The sequence below is a fragment of the Fringilla coelebs genome, assembly GCF_963513975.1.
Source record: "Fringilla coelebs genome assembly, chromosome: 3".
Classification (NCBI taxonomy): Eukaryota; Metazoa; Chordata; class Aves; order Passeriformes; family Fringillidae; genus Fringilla; species Fringilla coelebs.
The window spans coordinates 37,120,215-37,140,975 of NC_140030.1; the positions used below are offsets into that span (position 1 = coordinate 37,120,215).

Genomic DNA, 20,761 nt, shown 5'->3' on the forward strand with positions numbered 1-20,761 from the left:
AAAATGTTTATGTCCTGTTTATACTTCACAGCTGTTGTGAAATGCTGCAATGCTCTTCAGGCCAGAAGGCAGGAGGGCATGAGACCAGGCACGATCTTTGCCCTCCTCATTGTCACCTCTGCATGAAAAGGGCTGGGCTTGGATTGGGAGCCAGCCCAAGGACAGTAGAGGAGGTGCTCACCCTTCTAGGGGACAGCAGAGTGCCCCAACAGACCGAGCTCAGTGCTGGTGTGTTTTCACAGCCATAAACACCCACAGTGCTTGGCTAATCAGTGTCCATCTGGCAGTGCACTCTCCTTTATCTGTTGCCTTTCAGAAAAGGAAAAGGTCTGCTCTATTACTTGTCTTCTGTGGTAGGAAAGAGCATGGCATCACTGAGTAACAGTGTGGTCTGTCTTCAGGTCTCGCGTTTTAACCGTGGGAGAAGCCTGAGGAAGAAGAGAGAGAGACTGAAGGAGGAAAGGAGGGCTCAGTCAGTGCCACGGGATGAAGTGGTGCAGAGCAAGGTACAGCCTGGCATTTCCAGCTGGATCTGCTGTAAGGAGGGACTATCATGAAAACCCATTAAGGACACAGTCTATTTGGAGCCATCACTGTGCCTGGCCTCAGCAGCTGCCCGAGGCAGTTTGTCATGCTCTGCTGCTAAAACATTTCCCACTCACATGTGCAGAGCAGCTTAAAGCTGGGCAATCAAAGAAGAGGCTCCTTTTCCCCATCTCTACAACTGCTCTGAACACCCTGTCTTTGCTTTGAGCAGGGCAGTGTCTCAGCTGCTGACGACACACCAAGCAGTGACCAGCCCCCAGAGAGGAAGAACAATCTGAAGGATAAACCCCGGTCAGCCTCACCAGATCCCAAAGGGAAAAAGAGCAAAAAGAAAAAGCCAAAGGAAAAGGTATCAATAGATTTAAAACAGCAGAGAGAAAGAAAGGATAGCTGTTCAGAAGTGTTGTGTGTCCCTTTGGTGTGTTGGGGCAGCGGCCCCACCATGCTCCTGGGGCAGAGATAATCTTCAGGTTATTTTTGCTGTAATTGTCACAATGAATTTGTCCCATTCCCACCAGGAATAGTTTACCAAGGTGCTCATACAGTCCAAACATTGTGTGTGTGTGTGTGTGTGTGTTACGCAGGTTTCAGCACTCTCGGACCCCATCTCCCCAGCTGATCAGCAGGCACTCCCTCAGCCCCAGAAGAACGTGCCTAAGCGCAGAAGTAAGCACCACTGCTCCTCTCCACCCCCTCCCCACGAGGTCCGAGCCTACCAGCTCTACACGCTCTACCGAGGAAAGGATGGCAAGGTGATGCAGGTGAGCCACTGCCCTCACAGAGGGAGATACTGCAAGGAGCCTGTGGAGCTGGGACACAGGTAATGGACAGAAAATATGCTCCACTAACTGCACTCTCAGGGGCATGAAATCGTGACTTGGGATTGGTTTTCCTTGCTTGGGCTTCAGCTGCATTTTGGCCTAAAGTCTGGCAAACAATAAGCTGGTGGTGTCCCTGTTAAAGAAGGCATACCTAAGTAGTTTTGGTCTGCAAAGATAAGTGGTGAACAGTGTCATTGGAAATGACATGAGAACTTTCATTATATACTTTGGAACATTGAGTTCTGACGGGAGAAAAGAAAATTTCCAAGGAGAAGCAGTGTGTGAGCACTGAAAGATTACTACCTAAACCAAGAGGCTGAGTAAGCTCAATGGGTTTTGTTCCAGTTCTTTCTGGGTTTTGCAACTTGTCTTTAGGTATTCTATGTTTACTGGGGGCAGGATTTCTATAGAAACTGGTAAACAAATAAACCTGGAGCTACCAGGCCACATAGCTCCAGACAGCTACTGGCAATTCCAGTTTGGAGAATAATATTTTAATCACTTTATTACACAATTAATTACCAGTAGACATTTATAAGAAAGCATAAGAACAGTCATTAAATTATCCTGTAGACACTGTAAACCTCTGTATTGTTGTTTTCTTAATATTGCCCTCCTGTACTCCTGGAAGGTCTATCCTTTAATTTCCTTAGCTTCTCACATCCATACATCAGCTCTTGTAAGTCCCTTCCTGTAGTTCAGAATTTCAGCAGATTCTGAAGTCCATTGAAGTCAGACTTCTAAGGTTTTACTGGCTGTTTACTGCTTTCCAACCTTTCCATGTAATGCTTGAGAAATTTCAAGACAGGGGCAGTATGGAATTCTCCTATAGCAGACATCAAGAAGGCTGGGGGACCTTTAATACATTAAAGGGATTAAAGAGCAGAGAAGTGCAGAAGGACTTGGGGAGTAGAGAGGTGCAGAAAGCAGACAGGACTTGTATACAAATCTCATCTGTTCACAAAGATTAGCTTAATAGTGCTAGACTCCCATACAGTATTTCCTGAAATACATGATACTCCTCTCTCCTTTTCTTTTTTGCTTGTCTGTCTTCTTTGATGCCCTGAGGCCATGAATAGCAAACATAATTTCTGAAGTGCATGTACTTCTGAAGCTTTCTTTAGTACTCAGCAAACCACCCACCTTTCCCTGCCAAGGGAATAACCCCCAATTTATGAAACATTGCTGTGGGGCTAAAGAAGAGAGGAAGGCTCCTCTGCAGACAGATTTCAGAGCAGCTGCTTTGGGCTACTGGCACAGCCCCTGAAGGAGTCACTTTCTGCCTTTGGGCTGCAGAGAAGCTGATGAGGGCTGTCCTTGCTTAAGGGAGCCTTTTGTGACCATCTCCCAGAGAGACTTAAATGTGATCAGTGAAGCTGCCCTTGCAGAGGGGCCGTGGGATGGTGTCACGTCAGTCAAAGGCAGGCAGAGGAGTGCCCAGCAGGCAAGGGGCAGCTGAATGCCAGGAGGGTGAGGGCAAACAGAAGCAGAGAGGGCTTGCCACCCAGTACTGAAAAAGGACAGAGCACATGACTGTCATTACGTTTAAAAGCAAATGCACACAATGCACATGCATCCACAAAATCAGATTTTTTTTTTTTCTACAACTGAGAATTACAGCATTGAGACACAGGGTATGTGTGGTGGTACTCCCTCAGCCAGCACACACAGGGTCTGAGCTCAGTGCTGCATGTAGCCCCAGTGAAATCAACACTGCTGTGTTCGGGGGTGTCCATACACATCAGATCAATCCCTGTGTAGGCTGTGCTTTTTCAGCTAACAGCCTGAGCTGCTGTCCGGAGGGTGAGATACAGTACATGGGATAGAAGAACCCAAGACTGACTGAAGGAGGCTGTGATAATGTTCCAAGTGTGCTAAAAGGGTGATGGGGTGTAGCAAGTAAATGTATCATCATCACTCCTTTCAGGCACCCATAAATGGATGTCGTTGTGAGCCCCTGATAAATAAACTGGAGAATCAGCTGGATGCAACAGTGGAAGAGCTAAAAGCTGAGCTTGGGACAGTACAAGATAAAATGAATATTAAGCTGGGCCAGATGGAAAGCAAAACTCAACATCAAGTAAGAACATGACCTGAAGTTCTGTTTGCCTATATGATTTAGAAACATATCCTAAACTTCATTAATATTTTCATTGTAATGATTCATTTTTTGCTTCTTGTGTTGTAAAAGCAAACCTGAACTCTAATACTCAAGTCCAGGGAACTGTGACATTCCACTGGGAACTGATGTTGCAAACTAGGGTCTTGAGAAAAAAAGACACTTAATGTGTTAAGTGGCTTTTGGTGCTTCTTTAGACAACAAATCTTAAGGGCTTGAGCCATTAAGAGGGGAAAAAAGGCAGTCCTATGACTAGTCAGTTCATAATTGTCAAAATCCCTCTTGCTGAATTATGTATGCATTGAGATTCAAGATCTTCTAAATTACCCTTTATTTTTAATTTAATAGTTATTCATTGGTAATTTTGTGATTGAGCCTCTTTGCAAGCTACATCTAGGTGTAGTTGGCAGCATTTCTAGAAACGAAGTCTGAAAGACAGACCGTAGTTTGATTTACAGGGTTCACAGATAGGAGTTTGGTTTCTAACACGATGATCTCAGCTGAAGAGTGTTTTCCCCCACAGCTCCGAGTTCTGGACAAGCTGATGGCCGAGCGGCTGTCGGCAGAGAGGACAGAGTGCCTTCACCGCCTGCAGCAGCACACGGAGCTGGAGAAGAGTGAGGGGGAGAAGCGGCAGGTAGGGCTTGAAACAGCCACTCCGTCTCGGTCAATCCCTGATAGGTCAGCTCAGGAGTTTCATTCCAGCAGGAAGAAAATATCAGAGATGTGTCACATCTGTTAAAACAGGTAGTTTAGCTTCAAAGACCAAATTATTCCTACCCACCATCTTAGTCACTAAACCAAATTTATGATGTTTTCGCATTAGAAATGAGGAACGTGAAATCCAGACCCACTGCTGTAATTTAATTTGGTGCATCTCTGGTGTGGGAACAAAATACTATTTTTCTAACATAGTGATTTGCAAAAATTTCCAGCACTAAATTTTTCACAGTTGTGCTTTCAGTTTTTGCTTCATTAGAGGACATATGCAGGAACATATTCAAATAGTAAAAAAGACTAAGATCTGTGTTGTTCCTTTTCCTTCTCATCTGTTTGGTTGTGGGCCCTGGGAATCTCTCCCCTCTCTATCTGATCTTTTTCCCCCCCCCATGTATTAAAAGGCTAAAGTTCTTTCTTCTGATGTTAGCAACACAGCATCATCTCCAAGCTGTGTATTAGTGCCAATAGGAAAGTCCTTTTTGGCATGCTTGTTCAACCAGCAGTACAAGAACAACTGCTCCCACAGAGATCCAGCTCTTGCCCTTCCAGCTTCTGCAAAAACTCACCATTTAAAACCTGCTGAGAAATTTGTGTTTCCCCACTCACACAGATGAATTCTCATTATTGATATTCTTCTAAGAATTGAGAAATACACTTTGTGCTAGGAAAATGTAATGAGTGTTTGTAAGACCATTCCAAATCCACATAAAAAGACTGACAGCTGTGGTAATCCTTCCATAGGATACTGATCAAGATACTTGGGTCTAATGTCCACCAAACACTCTTCTCCAAAGAAAAGTACTTGCCAAACTAAAGCAGCTTTAATTTTTATTTTATAAGAGACCTAAGTCTTGTATTGGCTTCTGAACATCTAGGCTTGTGCTCCATCTCCTTGTAATCTCCATTTAATACACAAGATGCTGGAGTCATACATCACTCTACTGAATTAAGTGATGTCAGCTGTTCTTGCTCAGTTGGGTCTAATTCAAACATGTGAAAAAAACAGAATTGGGCTTTACTAAACACATTGACTAAATATCCTTGTGCCTAGGAGGGCCTGACCTAAATTCATGATGTCATATGAACAACAGGGTGAAGAAAGCTACTCCTGTTTTCAATTATTTAAATACATCTGCAGCTGACACTTACTAAGCATCTGTGTAATTTGAAAGCTGTTACTGATTTATCATTTAGTAGGGGACTCACCTTTAAGACTGAATGAAGAGAGAAGCAGAGGTTGGTAATTATATAAAGTTGTCCCCCAGAAGTGTCTAATTTCACTCTTAAAAAATGACTATGTGGTGTTCCTTGCACTTAGAAAGTACTATTGACTGTATGATTAAACAAGACTGATAGAGTACTCAGAGTTGAATTGGATGTAGCATATCCATATCTAAGAGGTGGTAGCTTGGATTAAAGAGACTGCCTTTCATAAGGTAGTGCATAGTTCTCCACCTTTTTTGATCTGCAGTCCTTTAAAAATTCCCAGTGGCAGCATGCACATCTGAACAGGGAGTCTAAGCCCACAGATACCCAGCTTGCTTCTCTTTGTCCCTGCCACATGTCCTCAGCAGCCCAGGAACCACAGGATGTCATAATAGGATTATGTAATTTACAGTCTCTTTCTGATAGATTTCCTTGGTTGATGAGCTGAAGACCTGGTGCTTGTTGAAGATTCAGAATCTGGAGCTCAAGCTTTCTGGAGATTCCAGGTCATCAAGACCAAAATCAACTTTGTCCACTTGTGAGTCTCTCACTGAGACCCTGGATACTGACAACAACCCCAACAGTGCCAAGGACTGTAAAGCCAACCAGCCTGTGCTGCAGTCAGAGGGCTCCCACCAGCATTCCTATATCACACTTCCAAACAGCCTCTTGGAAGATGGGGGAAGGAGCAGAGTCCAGATGCCAGAACAAAGCTTTGGGCAACACTTTTGCATTAAACAAGATGGAGCATTGGGTACAAACACGTCAGGTACTTAGCTGTCATATCCCTTCAAGGGCGAGCTCATTAACTGAGGGCACTTGTATTATTAATACTACATAATTCTGGTGGTGTGCTTCCCCCCCTCTGTATGCCTGATGTCTTGGGATTTGAATACACTTCAAGACAGCCACTGGGAGTATTTTAAGAGGTGTCTTGGTGGAATTCCACTGACTGTTCTGATGCTTCTACTATGTCTTTGAAGCAAAAGTCCTTTGGTGCTTTGAATAACTCTTGGCCCTGGAAGCTTTTGAAGAAAAAAAAGAAATGTGCAGAATGGCCAGGTGTCCCCAGCCAAGTAGAATGGCATCTGAACCCTGGCTTCTGTAAGATGCAATCTATATTTCCCCTAAACACTAAGCAAAGTGAACAGGCATGGGTGCCCGATCAGATAGAAAGGTGTCTAAGCGATTGTGTGGTGCTTGAGTGTGAGCTATTCTGTACTGGAACAGTTCAAAAATGTAGAAATGTGTGACCTTTCCAAAATTACTGGAACTTGAAGTTTTGTAGAAGCAGGGAGTTCATAAATATCAGCAGACATAACCTGCTTTGGAAATCTAGATTGATAGTTGTTACATGTCCTTCTGATGAAGTCACAGAATGGTTTGGGTTGGAAGGGACCCTAAAGATCATCTTGTTCCAATCCCCCTGCTATGGGTAGAGACACTTTCCACTGTACCATGTTGCTCAGAGCCACATCCAGCCTGGCCTTGCACAACTTCTCTGGGTAACCTGTGCCAGTGCTTCACAGTGAAGAATTTTTGGCTAATATTTATGTCCTTTGCCTGTTGTCCATCTGTAGCCCCACAGCTGCAATGCAGCACCTCTCTGCCTAGGCCAGCTTTTCTCCTTTAATGACTTTCTATTACATCACCTGACTTGAAGATGTGATAAGCCTGTACAAGGTACACACAAAACCCCATCATTCATCAAACAACGCGGTCTTCTGAGTGCTAAAATAAACGCCCAGAGCTTTTCTTAATATATTGTCTATAATTTGTTCTATAGGTACAGAGCAACAGGTAGTGGCTGGTGGACCAGTTTCTTCTTCTGCTCCTGCTCAAGATGTCAGGCCAAAGGACAAAGCTGTGAGTGCCAGCACGTTCCACAGGTTCCAGCAGGAGCTGCCCTCCTCCGAGCTTTCGGGCTCCAAATTAAGACACATTAAAGTTCAAGCTGCTTTGCAGCCAGTGACTGAACCTGCAAAGACTGAACCACAGAGCGGCTACTTCCTTGACAAAGGAACTCAGACGAAAAAGTCCAGCAAAAGCGGGCAGTCGAGGCACAAAGCTCTGCACCACGCTGGGGCACAGCAGGGCCAGGAGCAGCAGTCCTCAGCCCCGCCTGCCCCTCCGCTCAGAGACACCTCCCAGGCCCTGGAGATAACCCAGTACTTCTTTGAGGCCGTTTCCACGCAGATGGAGAAGTGGTACGAGCGGAAGATAGAAGAAGCCCGGTGCCAAGCGAACCAGAGAGCGCAGCAGGACAAAGCTGCGCTCAAGGAGCACATCAAATGCTTAGAAGAGGAGCTGAGCAAATTAAGGACTAAGGTGCAGAAAGAGAGCTAGCACCTACCAGGCAGCTAATCAAACAACAGGACTCATTTTGGAACCTGCTGTATGGGAATTTGGAATATTGATAGATATTTGTAGTGCCTGTTACATCCACACACAACACTCTATTTCAGGAGTAGAAATAACTTTGGAAACTCCATAACTGAGGAGAGTTCATATGCAATCTGTATTGATAACGAAGAGATGCTGCAGATTAGATCCTTTCTTTGTTATTTCCAAGAGTCTGTCAATATTGCACTCTCAATTTCCAGATGCTGCTTGAAACCAAACTGCATTAGTAACCAAAACTGCTTTCTGAAAAGGGAATTCCCTTACTTCCACACAGGACACAGACTAGAGGGTTCTTCTGTATGCTACATGTAAACATGTTGTGTTACCAGTACTGAAATAAATCCAGGATGTTTGAAAGTTTTTGACAGAATTACTTAGTGATGAAGGGCTATTGATCCTATTTTAGATACTCCAGGGCCTCTCTCTAGTCAGTAGAGAGAAGCTAAAGAATCCACTCCAGGTACAAGCCCAGGGAGCTGACAGATAAAGACTTCCAGGTGGGAGAGGGCAGGCAACCATGGAGGAAGATGCTAAGGCAAATTATCCCATTAGGTACAGATGCTTCAGCAGAAGCTTCACTTTGCTTTTCTCTTGGTTTTCCATTATTAAAAAAAGTGCTAAATCTGATTTGTCTTTTTTTTAGTGGTGTCCTGCTTGCAGAGCTCCTTGTGATTACACTATTGTTAGGGCTCTACTCCAGTAATCTGACTGAGAACTCTTGTTTAGGGCATGGATGACAAGTACTTTACTGTAACCGTGGTCTGTTTTTTTAGGTTGAATGCTTATATAAATCTTTTTTCCTTTAAGCAGGAAATGGCTAAATTGTCTGCTATTGAAGAAGCTTGAAAAAGTCCTTTATCTAAGGAAGTGAATGCTTGGCTTCCTGTATTCAAATTATATTTTTCTGCAGTCAGGATTTTTTTTCCCAGGCACCTTGCCCAGACTGTCTGCCTTTTTTCCTCTGAATGATTCCTCCTGGTTTTTTCCCTTCTGTCTCTAAAAAGGAGACCAGGCCCTGATCAGTCTACATGTTTTAGGACAAACAGTCCCACAAAACAGCATTCAACATTTTAAATTGTGTTTTATCATTGTGTTTTGTTATAAAATCAGAACTTTCATTGACCAATGTTGTCCATGCTGACAGACTCCAGATAATTTCAAGGCACTGTAACTATTGCATCTGCATCCCTTTAGGGTTTCCTCCTTACACCTTTAAGAAGGCTCCATCAGATTCTGCTAGATCATGACAGAACAACTGTTTAAAATCAGTTCCAGCACAGGATGGTACTGTTATGCCAAGGAGAAAAATACTTTTTTTCTGTACTAAGGAGCTCTAAAAATCAATACAAAATACTTTACAGCTTTACAGTGCTGAAGAATGCCATTCACTAATTAGTAATTAAGCTTTTGTCTTCTTAGCAGATGTATAAAGCAAAAAAATCATATTATATAACAATATTTTTAAAGTTCCTATTAATGCACTATCACAACAAGAAAAGTGTATCTGCAGCTATGGAAATACTAGTTTTTTTGCTCTGACTTCTGTAGTCTAACATAGACACTTTGTTTACAGTTTTGTTTAAGCTACAGTAGGAATGCAGAAGCATGCTAATGAAGTTTTGTATCACCTGGATGAAGTTAATGTCTTGCCAAGCAATTAAAGTGTTGCTGAGAAATGTGTGGTGTAACATTTTCTAGCCACAGAAAACTGACACAGTCCTCACTTGATTCTGAAGGGGGAACAAAAGATTGGACTTCAGCTTCCAAGCTTTTTGTTTGTGGAACAAACACAAAAGTGGAATGTGCCATCTGTGCAGAGGGAGGCTGCAGGGACTGAGTGCTGTCTGTTGTCTGGTGCAGGTGCCCCTTTCAGAAGTTACAGGTGCAGGGCTGAGCTGTACACAGATCATGCACACTCCTGAGCTTGCCCAAGGCTTTAGTACAGTCCACACTGGACCACACTCCTAAGTCCAAGTAATTTAAGTAAATCTGAGTAATTACCAAGTAATCTAAGGCAGTAACCAGGCTGCAGGTTACTGATTTTAGAGGTTCTCTGAAGCCAATGAGTGTATGGTAAAAGAAAGAGAAGCATTTTCTGCTAATTCCTTTCTATACCCCTCCCTTCTTCAAAACTGTGAAGGACTTTGTAAAACAGGTGTGATCTACCCACCTGTCTCTTCAGGTAAATTTACTTACCCTCGCAGGCTGTACTTGGACTCTTTAAGGCTTCTGGCTGGCAATTTTATACTTGGCAAGCCCACAGAGCAGTGGAGATGAAGGGCAGCAGCACTCAAGAGGTCAGCATCTGTCCAGGGCCCCGTCTGTCAATCCTAGCTCTGGATTACATGCCCACAACCTGGAAACTTACAAACTGGGAGTCCAAGGGGTAATGCAGGCTCTGGGCTCCAAAAGGAAAGCACCATGGTGAGGCAGCAGGGTATAGCCATGAAGGAACAGAAATCCAAGCACTGGCTGAAGCGGAATGGAAGCCTACTGTGGTAACAGCCAACACTGGTTATGGCTGTTCAGTCAAAATACCTTTGTAAGCAGCACTTTCTCTTGTAATGAAAAATAAATCCCCAACACAAAAATGTTCTGTCAGTCTGTTCTACCAGAAAGCGTTAATAAAATGTAAATTTTTAATGAAGCATTTTTAGATATGTACTTTTCACTGACTGACTGACTGAAGCTCAGAGGCTTCAGTCCGTACAGATCTGAACCATAGCTCCTGTTCTCAACGGGGGTCATTCCTCCTGTAGCCTGGAATTCTGTCCTGTCCCTTCCCTGCTGCTAGTGGTGATGCCTATTTGCCAGATTTGCTGCCAGTTTGTGCAGCTCAGCAGCTCTGCAGAAAACCACGTTGAAAAGCAGGGGTGCTCCCCAAGGGAACTAGAGTAGCAGAGTGGGAGATGGAAGAATGCCTGCATGTCTTGGAATCACAAATTAAAACAGCCAGGCGTCAATCTACTGCTGCCTGTCTAGCTATGTGGAGAAAAGCCCCAGCTTGTCTAGGCATTTTTGAATTATATGGAAAAAAAAGAGATACACCACATCTCAAGAAAAGCGAGAACAGTTGCAAGCTAACAATTAGAAGTGAAGTAGTATAACATTTGAATAAACAAACCACAACTTTTGCAGTTAGTATTTTCTACCTGTAATTTTACTTAAATATATTGACTTTTAAATACTAGTTTGAAGGTATCTGGTAATAAACATCTCTGGGGCTAAAATCTCCCATTTTCATAAATAACAACCTCCCCTTTTAAGTTTTATTCAGCTACTACTGAAAATCAACATCTACACACAAAACATTTTTTAAATATTTGTTTGTTCTGGGCCAATATATCCCAAATTCTTTTTTAATCACAAATTTTGGTGAAAATCCTTGGCACAGTACATGAACAGCTGTCACTGTGAATATCACAGCTACCACAGTAAAAAGCAGACAAAATAATCTGGTATATGTTTATTTTCCATTGCACTGGCATTAACACAGCTGTTTAACTGCAATTTTTGGTGCTTTCTGCTTTTCCTGCTGTGAGCACATGTTACATCATCCATGCAGTTCTTTAATGTCCTTTGTGTCCAAGCAATTTCCACTTCTGAGGGTAGCAAAATTGAGAAATGGATTGAGGAAGGGGAAAAAACAAAATCCCACTGTGGTAGGTAGATTCCTCCTTCAAACATTACCAGGTTGCCAGCAAAGACTGCCATTGTTAACACATTCTGGAAAAAACACTGTGCCTATTTGCAATAGATAAAAAATAAACTGTCAACAAAATGAAGATCAGGATTTTGCCAGCTTAAGTGTTCTCTGAAGTTCCTTAAGTTGCATGTTGCCTTGAGTAATCATCATCCTGATTGCATCCTGTAAAACAGAATGGAATCTAGTGAACTGTACGTCTGTACACAGCACGAGTTTTAAACAAGCATGCAGACTTTTAATGCATTAAAATACATTCAGTAACATACAACTCTTACTGGCACTACTGTCATTTACTTCTTTGTGTGACATAACACTGAGATGGGTAAAAATCAGGTAAATAAATCGATTCATTTTCTCCAGTTCCTTAACAATGCACTTGTTTGTGGCTTTGCTTTAAACCTCAAGTTTTTAAGAGGATTCAACCCCCTAATAATGTTTTCTTTATGTCTGTGTGTGTACTGCCTTTGCAAGCCAGCAGTGAGACCGGCACACGAGCATCATGGAGATGGGTTGTACACAGCAGGTGTGGGTTTCTCTTAACTTTATCTAAGGGTTCTAAGGCTTTGTCTGCATAATTCAGCCACCATTTCCTTGGGCTAGAACAGGGAATGAACTAGGAAGCAGAGGACAGGATTTGTACAAGAAATGTGAAGGTTTCTGCATTTTACACTTGCTTCACATCCTTAACCATCCCATCTGATTGTATTCTGCTTGAATAGAAGTAAAATTAAAGCTAAAAAAGAAAAATCCATAAAAAACTTAACTGTTACTAAGTTTGCATTAGTTACCATATACATACACAGTTTTCTTGATCTATGATTTGAGTAAGTACAGTATTTGTTGTTCAGGTTTTTAATTCCAGATTATTCTCTGGAAATTTTAGAAAGATTACTACCGTTAAGAGGGAGGGATAATATTTAGAGATGCTGGATTATGTCTTTGCATAAATGAGGGAATAGTAACAGGGGTCTTTTCACCAGTCCGGAAGCGACACCTACAAACCAAACCCCCAAGACAGGACAGGACAGTGCAGCGACCGTGCCCGAGGCCGGGCGATCAGACTTGCGGGTTCCCAATCCTCACCTCTTCCGTAGCATCCTTATTTCTCTTGAATTCCTCCCTGGCCCAGTCCTTTAAGTAGCGGCGATCCTGCTCAGCAGGGACCTCCCGGATAGCCCGCAGGATCTTGCGGTACAACTGAAGGACCTGCTGTCGCCTCAGGAACTAGCAAGGAGAGAGGGAAGTCTGCCCGCCGCCCCAGGACACTGCTGCGAGCTGCGCCCTCGGCGCTTTGCTTCGAGGGGTATTTACACAACCACCGAGCTCCCCATCGTCTCTACAGGACGCAGCATGCCCGAGCCCCCGTGCCCCGTACCTGCTTGAGGGTGAGCGCGGCCGGCGGGAGCCGCCCGGCGGCCATGACGCGGCTCCGCCCCTGCCCCGCCACGGGGCCGCCTGGCCCGCCCCGCGCGGGCGGGGCCGAGGCCGCCATTTCCTGCGTCACCGCAGCGCTCACGGCCGCGGCACGGCCGGGCCGGCTCTCTCAGCTTTGATCAATTCAAGGCGCAGACGTCGTAATTACAAAGAGCGGAACCTCTCTTTATTAGTACAGACGATACAAGATGCATAGCCTTTGCAATGAAAAATCACGTCCGTGCTCCAAGACACCGGATTTATGAAACATCCCCAACGCCTGCCTCGGACAGGGGCAAACTTCACAGTGTAAAGTGGTAAGGCAGGGATCAGCATATGGCGTGATTAAGAAAACTCCCTGCTGCTATCGTCAGGCAAAAATCGGCAATAATTAAAAATGATGTGTTAAAACCGCAGAAGAGTTTCAAGTATTCAAGTACTTTTTTTTTTTTTTTTGGTTGATTAAAACCATCTGCCTCCCTTGCTCTCCCACTCTTTCCTTCCCAGAGGCACCTCCACATGGGCGATTCTGAAAAGAGCTTTATTTGTGAGACACCTCAACTTCTAATGCAGAAATGCCTTCCTAGGAACAAGACTGGCTTTACTTATGGCAGGGAGGGAGCAGCAGGAAGAATATTACCTCTTAATATTATAAATGCTTTTTTTTTAAGGTAATAAGTTATTACAAGAGAATTTGAGACAAGTTTTACATTTCTTGTGGGAATAGCAGGAAACAGTCTCACCATTGCATAGTTGTCCTCTGACACCCTGGGAGGATGCACCCCAACCATTCTGTTCTTACACAGTCTCTGCCCCAGGGCAGCTCCGGCAGGATAATCCCAGTTGGGAAGAGCTTTATGACCCCTCCCATGAAATGCAGTTTTTTTGTATTTCAGCAGTTCAGCAGCAGCAGTCGGGTCCTGACCTTGTCTACAAAGTCTAAAGAGTGTCGGAGGCAGTCACCAGCTCAAACCACTGTCTGAGGGCATCGCTCAGAGTTTCTGGGAGCGCGTTCACATCTCTAAGGATCATGTAGAACGGAAATGGGAATTCTTCCATGTAAGACCTGATTTCAGGCAATTCTCCAGGTCCTTTGAATATAGGTACTTTAATGTCCAAAATAGAATCCTGTAAAAAAAGTGCTGATGTTACTACTAAATGACACAGATATTCTATGATCACTGATAGAATTTGCCCTATTTTCTAAGTACTTATAATTCTCCCCCCTTAGATTAAAAGTTAATAAAAAACTTTTAAGATTAAAAGCCCTAAGTGTTCAGTGGTAAATCAGAGCAGAAGCTGAACATAAATAAGTTAAATGCTTTTGCTCTTTTAGATAACATTGTACTTATGCATGAATTACAGGCTAGAAGAGACTAAGCTTAAGCTTCTGCAATACCAAATTCTGTAAATAAATTCTGTCTTTTCTTAGCATTTTATGATGTGAGTTTACTGTTGGCACTTTAGTTTTATTAATTTGATGCCATCCCAACAGAGTAAGCTCTTTTTGTGCTGAGTTCAACTCATATTTGTGCAGTGCTCTGACAGAAGATTCTTTAGCAACTTCGCAGTATTTCAACAAATACTACAAAGACAAAAATCAGATTAAACTCCAGCTGTGCTTCTTGTAATTTCTTAGTTGCTGAGTGTAGCAGCTCAGAAATTAATAAAGGTTACAGAAAACACCTTTTTTCCCCCAGAAGAAAAAGCTTACGAAAAACACCCAGAATTTTCACTTGATACTACAGCCAGGTTTCATCAGAACCTTTCAGCTGTTAGTCAGCAGGAGAACTGTTAATTTTTCAACACCAAATATAGCAAATGAGTTTTGTATGCAAAAATAAAGATGCAGGAAGAAAACACGAACCACAAAATTAGAGTCTTTACCTCGTAATTCTCTATCAGGCTTATGTGCTGCATTACAGAGCCTTCCTGAAACACTCCCATATATTTCAGCTTCCCATCCAAGGATATCTAAAGTTTTCTTCCCCCATTACCAGACGCAGGACTCGGCTTTCCCAACCGAGGCCCTAAATAACTCTCACACACTCCCTTCTGTCTAATGTTTAATCTCATACTGGCTCCAGCTGTCATGTCAATTGGGGACTACTGTCAGAAATTATCAAGCTGAATCAGAGCTGAGATGGAACAAAGCATCTCTCAAACTCCAAATCTGTCAATCTGCCAGCTGCTTCCCTGGTGGCCAAGAGCTACAAGCATTCAGTTTGAAGACGGGAGCTCTCAGCCTTTCTGTGGCATGGAAGCCGAGGGTTTTTTTTTTAATACAAAAGATAAAAAGCACAGCAGGAAGAAATGGTAGATCTGACAGACGTGGAAAACTGCACTTGGGTTCAGTATCTCTGACCTCCACAAAAGATAAGGTAGCTGTATGGCATTATAAAAGACAAGAAAAGGATGTGTATCAGTTTCTCATTCACTGCAGTTAAATACTTTTCCCTTGTTCACTTACCCGGGAATTAGGGTTGTCCAACACTACAAAAATAACAAAGATATTGGCACTCCGAGCTGCTTGAACTGCTGCTGTCACTCGTTCCTTGCCTTCCAAGAAAAGGCCTCTTCCATCAGATACAATCAAAAGCAGCTGCGCTGTTTCTGAGCACAAAGAACATTTAAAATTCCAGTAAGTTCAGAGTAAACCATTTAAAAGGCAAAAACCCCTATTTTGCTGTTTGGCCTGTGGGTATAGTGGAAAAAGGAGTATTCCTAAGGAAATTAGCTCTTCAAATAGAATTCTGTCAAGTCAGTCCCATTAGTCTGAAATAAACCTCCTGAAACATCAGACATCGCACCCATGCTGGGTTCCTCAGCACCAACCATTTCTGAACACATGTTACTTGACCCAAGTTGTCCCTAGAGTCAGGTACATACACATAACTTAGAATGCACCTCTAGAGGTACATTTTAAGTTATGTATTTAATTACACATAAAATCGCAGTAATTAAAGTCAGGAATGCAAGCCCTTAATTGTTACAAGGGGATGCAGAACACACTTCTGCAGATGGGCCCCAAATGTGACACAGATTTGTCTTTTTACAGAAAGAGATGATGAATCCTTTTCTCTTGCCAGCTCCCTAATCCTAAGGAGCTGATTGCTGCTGCATCCCCCCCTGGTGTACACAGAACTGGATGCTGCTTCCCCTCAGAATATTGTGACACCCTGGCCACCCTGTGGCAAAGCAGCTGTGGGTTATAAATCCCAGACTGTCCAGTTCTTGGAGTACTTCAACAACAAGAACTTATAAAAAATACTGGTGCCACCAGGACAAGCTTTTAACTCTCACAGAGCAATCTTTTAGACTAACTGTGGGGCAGACATGAGGCAAGCAGTCTTCCAGCTTTGCTTGGAAAGAAAAGCAGCTCATGACCTGAAGCTGCAAGACAGTGAAAGGCAGGTAGGAGGCAAATTCCCTTCTCAGAGCAGTGTGCTTCTGGATACTTAGAGAACTCAAGCTCTCAAGAAGGATAGGTAGGAAGTGTCTAGAGAGGGTCCTTAGGAAGCTGGACAATGCTCCAAGCTGATACTCTCTACACCTTAACACAGTCTGCAATCAGGAAGTAAAGGGAGACAGGTAATGCGTGCCTTTTTAAAAAGCCTTACACAAAATTTTAGTGACTTACTGACAAATATGAAGAACATGTCACCTGGGTTTTGAACTAAATCTCAACCAAACATTGCTTTTGACAAAGCAAAACCCAAAGGCCTAATGCAAGTGATGTTTCAGTCCTAGGAATCTTCCTGGCGGATCCAACTTCAGGACTGTAGTGAGCATTCCACTGCCATAGCAACAAGCACAGTAACACAAAAAAACTCACCCGGATTAATATTTTGAGACAACTGCTGTGCTGCAGCAAACATATTTGCCGATGATTCGAGAAACTGCAGAGGAAATAAATAAGAAAATCAAGTTCTCATCTTCAAAATAATAAACTTAAAAACATTTCTAAAGAACACCTTTCTCTATTTTAAATGCTAAGACAATCTGACCACCTAACACAGATACAGTTCTTAGCATTTTCCTGTATTAACTCCTGTTTTAAATTTATTAAGTACTTTTGAACTAAAGAATCTTCAGAGAGCCTTCAAACAGATTTTTTTTTCCAATACTAGCAAAGCCATTAACACGGTACACTGCTAATGAGATTAAGAGCATTATTGAAAATATACATCCTATTTCTAGGTTGAACTTCTTTGGCTTCAGCTTGAAAGGAAGTATCTAGTCTTATACTGCCTATTAAAAATAAGAACATCAACAGTACCCAAAAAACCTTTTTGGACTCAATACAGAGAAAGATGAATTCTTTAAAGTGGTATACAGCAGAACTAAATGTGAGAAAAACTCTTCCTGTTACAAAATTATGGCCTTTTAACTTTGTTATCTAACCTGCTATCAGAGTATCAAATACAAAACACTACTAAAAGTTACCAAGTGATCATGAAACCATGAAGCTGCTGATATCTTGTCTGGAAAAGATTGGTAAACCTATTGCCCTAGAGGCATTCTTGTGTACCTGGGCTATTTTTGTTTTCTTTTGCTGAAACTTGCAAAGACGCAATATCCGTGTCCCTGACTGGTCACTGAACTGCTCGTGGAACGGGTGCAGCAGCTGAACAGTCTCTCCAAAGCTTCAGAAAAGAGGAGAAAATTACAGCATGAAACTGGTATTTACATTCTGCTCTGAAGTAGTGAAGAAAAGTCAAGATTTCAAATAAACTCACCTACACACAGCAATTTGTCCCACTTCTAGAAGAGTCAGAGCATTTCCAATAACTGCCAGGGATTCATATGCAAGCTATTAAAGAAAAAAGTTGCATCAAAAATAGCAATGTTTTACTCAAAGCCCAGTATTAAATATGAAGAATGTTACTGAAATTATTTTTCATCATCTAGAAAGATAATTGAAGAGTGCCTATCCTTTTGCCTATCATATGTAAGACAGTCAGTGCAATAAAGATACACCAGTTTTGCTTGAGGGCTTCAGCTGATTGATTTAGAGACACCGCTTAGGTAGGCTAATGAAATAAATAAGTAACTGTTCAGAAGGAAACACACCATTTTAATTAATAAAAACCCTACAAGTGGGCTATGATGAATGGATATTTAGTGCTCTAATGAGCTGCCAGATAAGGAAGATTCAAGCCTTTTGTAGGCCACAAAATGTAGATTTATAGTGGATATGTACACCTCTAACAAACTTAACAGCTCATCCTTTCAGCTGGTTTTCACTGATCTTTTGTTAATAATTCTCTCAGGCATGAAGTGACAAGAGTTCAAGCGTATGGGCTGGAAAAAGAGGTGCTTTGGAATTATCAGACTTTCCAGCAGCCACCAGCCCTGTATGAAACAAGTCAGCAACTACACATCAATGATAGATGGTTTCTCCATACTCCTCCCAAGGTTTTATTTTACCTGTTTAGAGTGATTGTCAATCATACTAGAGGAATCATCAATAGCCAGGCAAATCTGGTACTGTCGTTTGCTGGGCTTGGTCCTTCGCAGCCAGATCTTGTCCTTTCGGAACTGACTGGCAATGTACGGGATCACTTTGCGCATGTTCAGTCTCTTCCCAGTTCTGTAGTCTCCTCTGAAAGTTGAGAAAAAAGACATAGTGACAGGGGTTATCAGCAGATATCTCATTCTGGAAATCCATGGTCTATGCAGTATATACACCAGATAATTTTTTTAAAATACAACAAATCCAATATTAGTAGCTTCAATACTGATATTTCATTATAAATAAAATATCCCCCGCATTTTTAATATAAGATGGATATTCAGTGGTTTTAAAATAAGGTTATATCTAGGTACCTAAAATGGAAGGCAGACCTTGAATTTACATTCCACCAGTCTGAAACAAGTCTGTATTTCTTTTAAAAAAATCATTTCATGTTATAAACAACGTAAAAAATTTTGACATTTAACGTAATCTTTCATTTAACTTCCAATGGTGAAGTTCATTAATCACCTGTTGCACAGGAGAAAAAAAAAAGTAGAAGGCAATATCCTCAGGATGGGTGCCAACTACTATATCATGTCTGCATTTCATAAAATAACCTAATGTTCCTGTACAAGGAAATTGAAGGCATTTGCAAACAGGAATAATTACTGTAATGCAAGAACAACATAAAGCTGCAGTTTCACAAAGGTTAAAGCGCCCCAAACCCATGAGTTTAAAGAAACCAGAAGCCTCAAAAAGACCCAACTTACTTCAACTTGGCAGCCTGAGTGGGTTCCAGGATGAGTCGCAGCTGTTCACAAAGCTGCTGTGATAGAGGAGCTGTCAGTACTAAATACTTCTGCCACAGCTGTGCTGCTTCCTTCTCCTACAACATCACACAAAGAAATTAAAGTGAATTATGAAAGAACAAAAGAAGATGGGGAGCACTGTCTGAAGAAAGGAACCAAACCACGGTGCACCAAGGGGAAGGCAGTAACCAGCTAAAACTGAAGGTGCCTCACATGACAATCTGCATTCACATTCAAAACAAGATCTGAAACAGCATCCTGCTTCAAGAATAATGTAGTATGTTTTTCTAAGTAAGGTAAATGTAACAACAAAAATAGTATCTATATCATGCGATTCTGAGTATTTCAATTCCAGCCTGCTTGGATCCCTCAAGGTTTTAGCAGTAAAAGAAGATGAAATAATGCATGAAGGATTCTTATGACAGTTTTATATTTAAATGAGGTCACGAACCTCCTCTGGAGTTCCAGGCTGTTGTGTCTGCCAAGCTTCCAGCTGCCTTTCAAGTTCTTTTCTTAGCTCTTCAGGATCTCTAATGATGTGCTAGAAGTGGAGTTATGAGTTTTATTAGACAGAAAAATAAGTTTACAAATCTGGTGATTCCCAAAGTATAGCAAACTATAAAGAAAGTAAAATGCATTGTTCTCATCCTTATAAACAAAAAAATACCTGAACACCTAAATAAAGATTCTAAATCTCCATGGTTTTTTAATAGCTTCTATGTACATGAAGAATAAATACGTCCCCACAAACATCTCCATATGTGATTTAATCAATATAGAAACAAAGCTAGGAACATCAATGATAATGACACTGAATACAATAAAATATAGAATTTCAAGATAAATCAGTGAAATTATCTTGAAAAACACCAGATCTATTGACTGTATAATGGAGACCAAACTATTGAACACTACACCTAACTACTATCTTTGAAAACACAGTATACTTCACTTAATTATATTTTTATACAAGCTTCATTCCAACCACTTGAAGATTGAATGACATCATCCTCCTTACCTGGCACCAAATATTATTTGATAAGACATTCTGTTAAAGGACACCCAAGCTTTGTGATACTTCTTTTACTCTCACTGTGCTTTCACTGACAGCCTCTGTCCTTGACTTACAAAACCCCAGTCTGGCCAAACAGCAATACATTGTCTGTATAACCTGCAGGCTTACAGACTAAGGAAAATAAGCCCATGACTCCAAACTCAATAGTCCCAGTAACTTCTCATTCCTCAAGAAGCAGCAACTGTCCCACTGGTCACCTGCTGCACATTTAAGGAAGGGAGAAAGAACAGACACAGAGGGGATTTCTCTCTTCTTCCTTCTGCTGAAAGGTGAGAAGCTGCACTTTTTCCCCAGCTGCCTCTTTCCCTTCCCCTTTAAATGGTTCTGCAAGAGCTCCCTCTCCTGTTCCACACTTTGCGTGCCAGTTGGAAAAAACCTACAAAGCTCAAAACCACAATTATTCTGACAACATGAGAACACTTGCACTCAGCAGCCTTTTTCCAAAAAGCTGCAATACTTGGCATTAAAATAGAAATACCCATTGC

At 42.0% G+C, this 20,761-nt stretch overlaps 3 protein-coding genes across 6 annotated transcripts in view; 1 reads left to right on the forward strand and 2 right to left on the reverse strand.

The window, feature by feature from the left end:
- The window catches only part of ANKRD6 (ankyrin repeat domain 6), an 86,486-nt gene extending 76,776 nt beyond the window's left edge, over positions 1–9,710 (forward strand). For 3 of the 4 annotated variants that reach the window (XM_084201980.1, XM_084201979.1, XM_084201978.1), the window contains 7 exons: positions 402–506; positions 758–895; positions 1,131–1,307; positions 3,295–3,447; positions 4,010–4,123; positions 5,839–6,181; positions 7,199–9,710. In XM_084201980.1, the coding sequence (XP_084058106.1) occupies positions 402–506; positions 758–895; positions 1,131–1,307; positions 3,295–3,447; positions 4,010–4,123; positions 5,839–6,181; positions 7,199–7,758 (1,590 nt within the window). In that variant the 3' untranslated portion in view covers positions 7,759–9,710. The remainder of the gene's footprint in view (positions 1–401; positions 507–757; positions 896–1,130; positions 1,308–3,294; positions 3,448–4,009; positions 4,124–5,838; positions 6,182–7,198) is intronic. The other variant, XM_084201981.1, reaches the window with a different exon arrangement.
- A 1,311-nt stretch (positions 9,711–11,021) lies between these two features.
- LYRM2 (LYR motif containing 2) lies at positions 11,022–12,963 on the reverse strand. The gene is made up of 3 exons (XM_084202981.1): positions 12,897–12,963; positions 12,605–12,745; positions 11,022–11,683 (listed from the first exon to the last, which is right to left on the reverse strand). Exons 1-3 carry the CDS (start codon positions 12,939–12,941, stop codon positions 11,603–11,605), a joined length of 267 nt encoding a protein of 88 aa, XP_084059107.1. The 5' UTR covers positions 12,942–12,963; the 3' UTR covers positions 11,022–11,602.
- A 146-nt stretch (positions 12,964–13,109) lies between these two features.
- MDN1 (midasin AAA ATPase 1) overlaps positions 13,110–20,761 on the reverse strand; it is a gene marked incomplete at its 5' end in the record, with an annotated part of 93,416 nt that continues 85,764 nt past the window's right edge. Inside the window, 8 exons of the mRNA XM_084202056.1 lie at positions 13,110–14,062; positions 15,405–15,547; positions 16,770–16,833; positions 17,466–17,580; positions 17,674–17,747; positions 18,365–18,539; positions 19,163–19,278; positions 19,653–19,742. Of these exons, the coding sequence (XP_084058182.1) occupies positions 13,874–14,062; positions 15,405–15,547; positions 16,770–16,833; positions 17,466–17,580; positions 17,674–17,747; positions 18,365–18,539; positions 19,163–19,278; positions 19,653–19,742 (966 nt within the window). The 3' untranslated portion in view covers positions 13,110–13,873. The remainder of the gene's footprint in view (positions 14,063–15,404; positions 15,548–16,769; positions 16,834–17,465; positions 17,581–17,673; positions 17,748–18,364; positions 18,540–19,162; positions 19,279–19,652; positions 19,743–20,761) is intronic.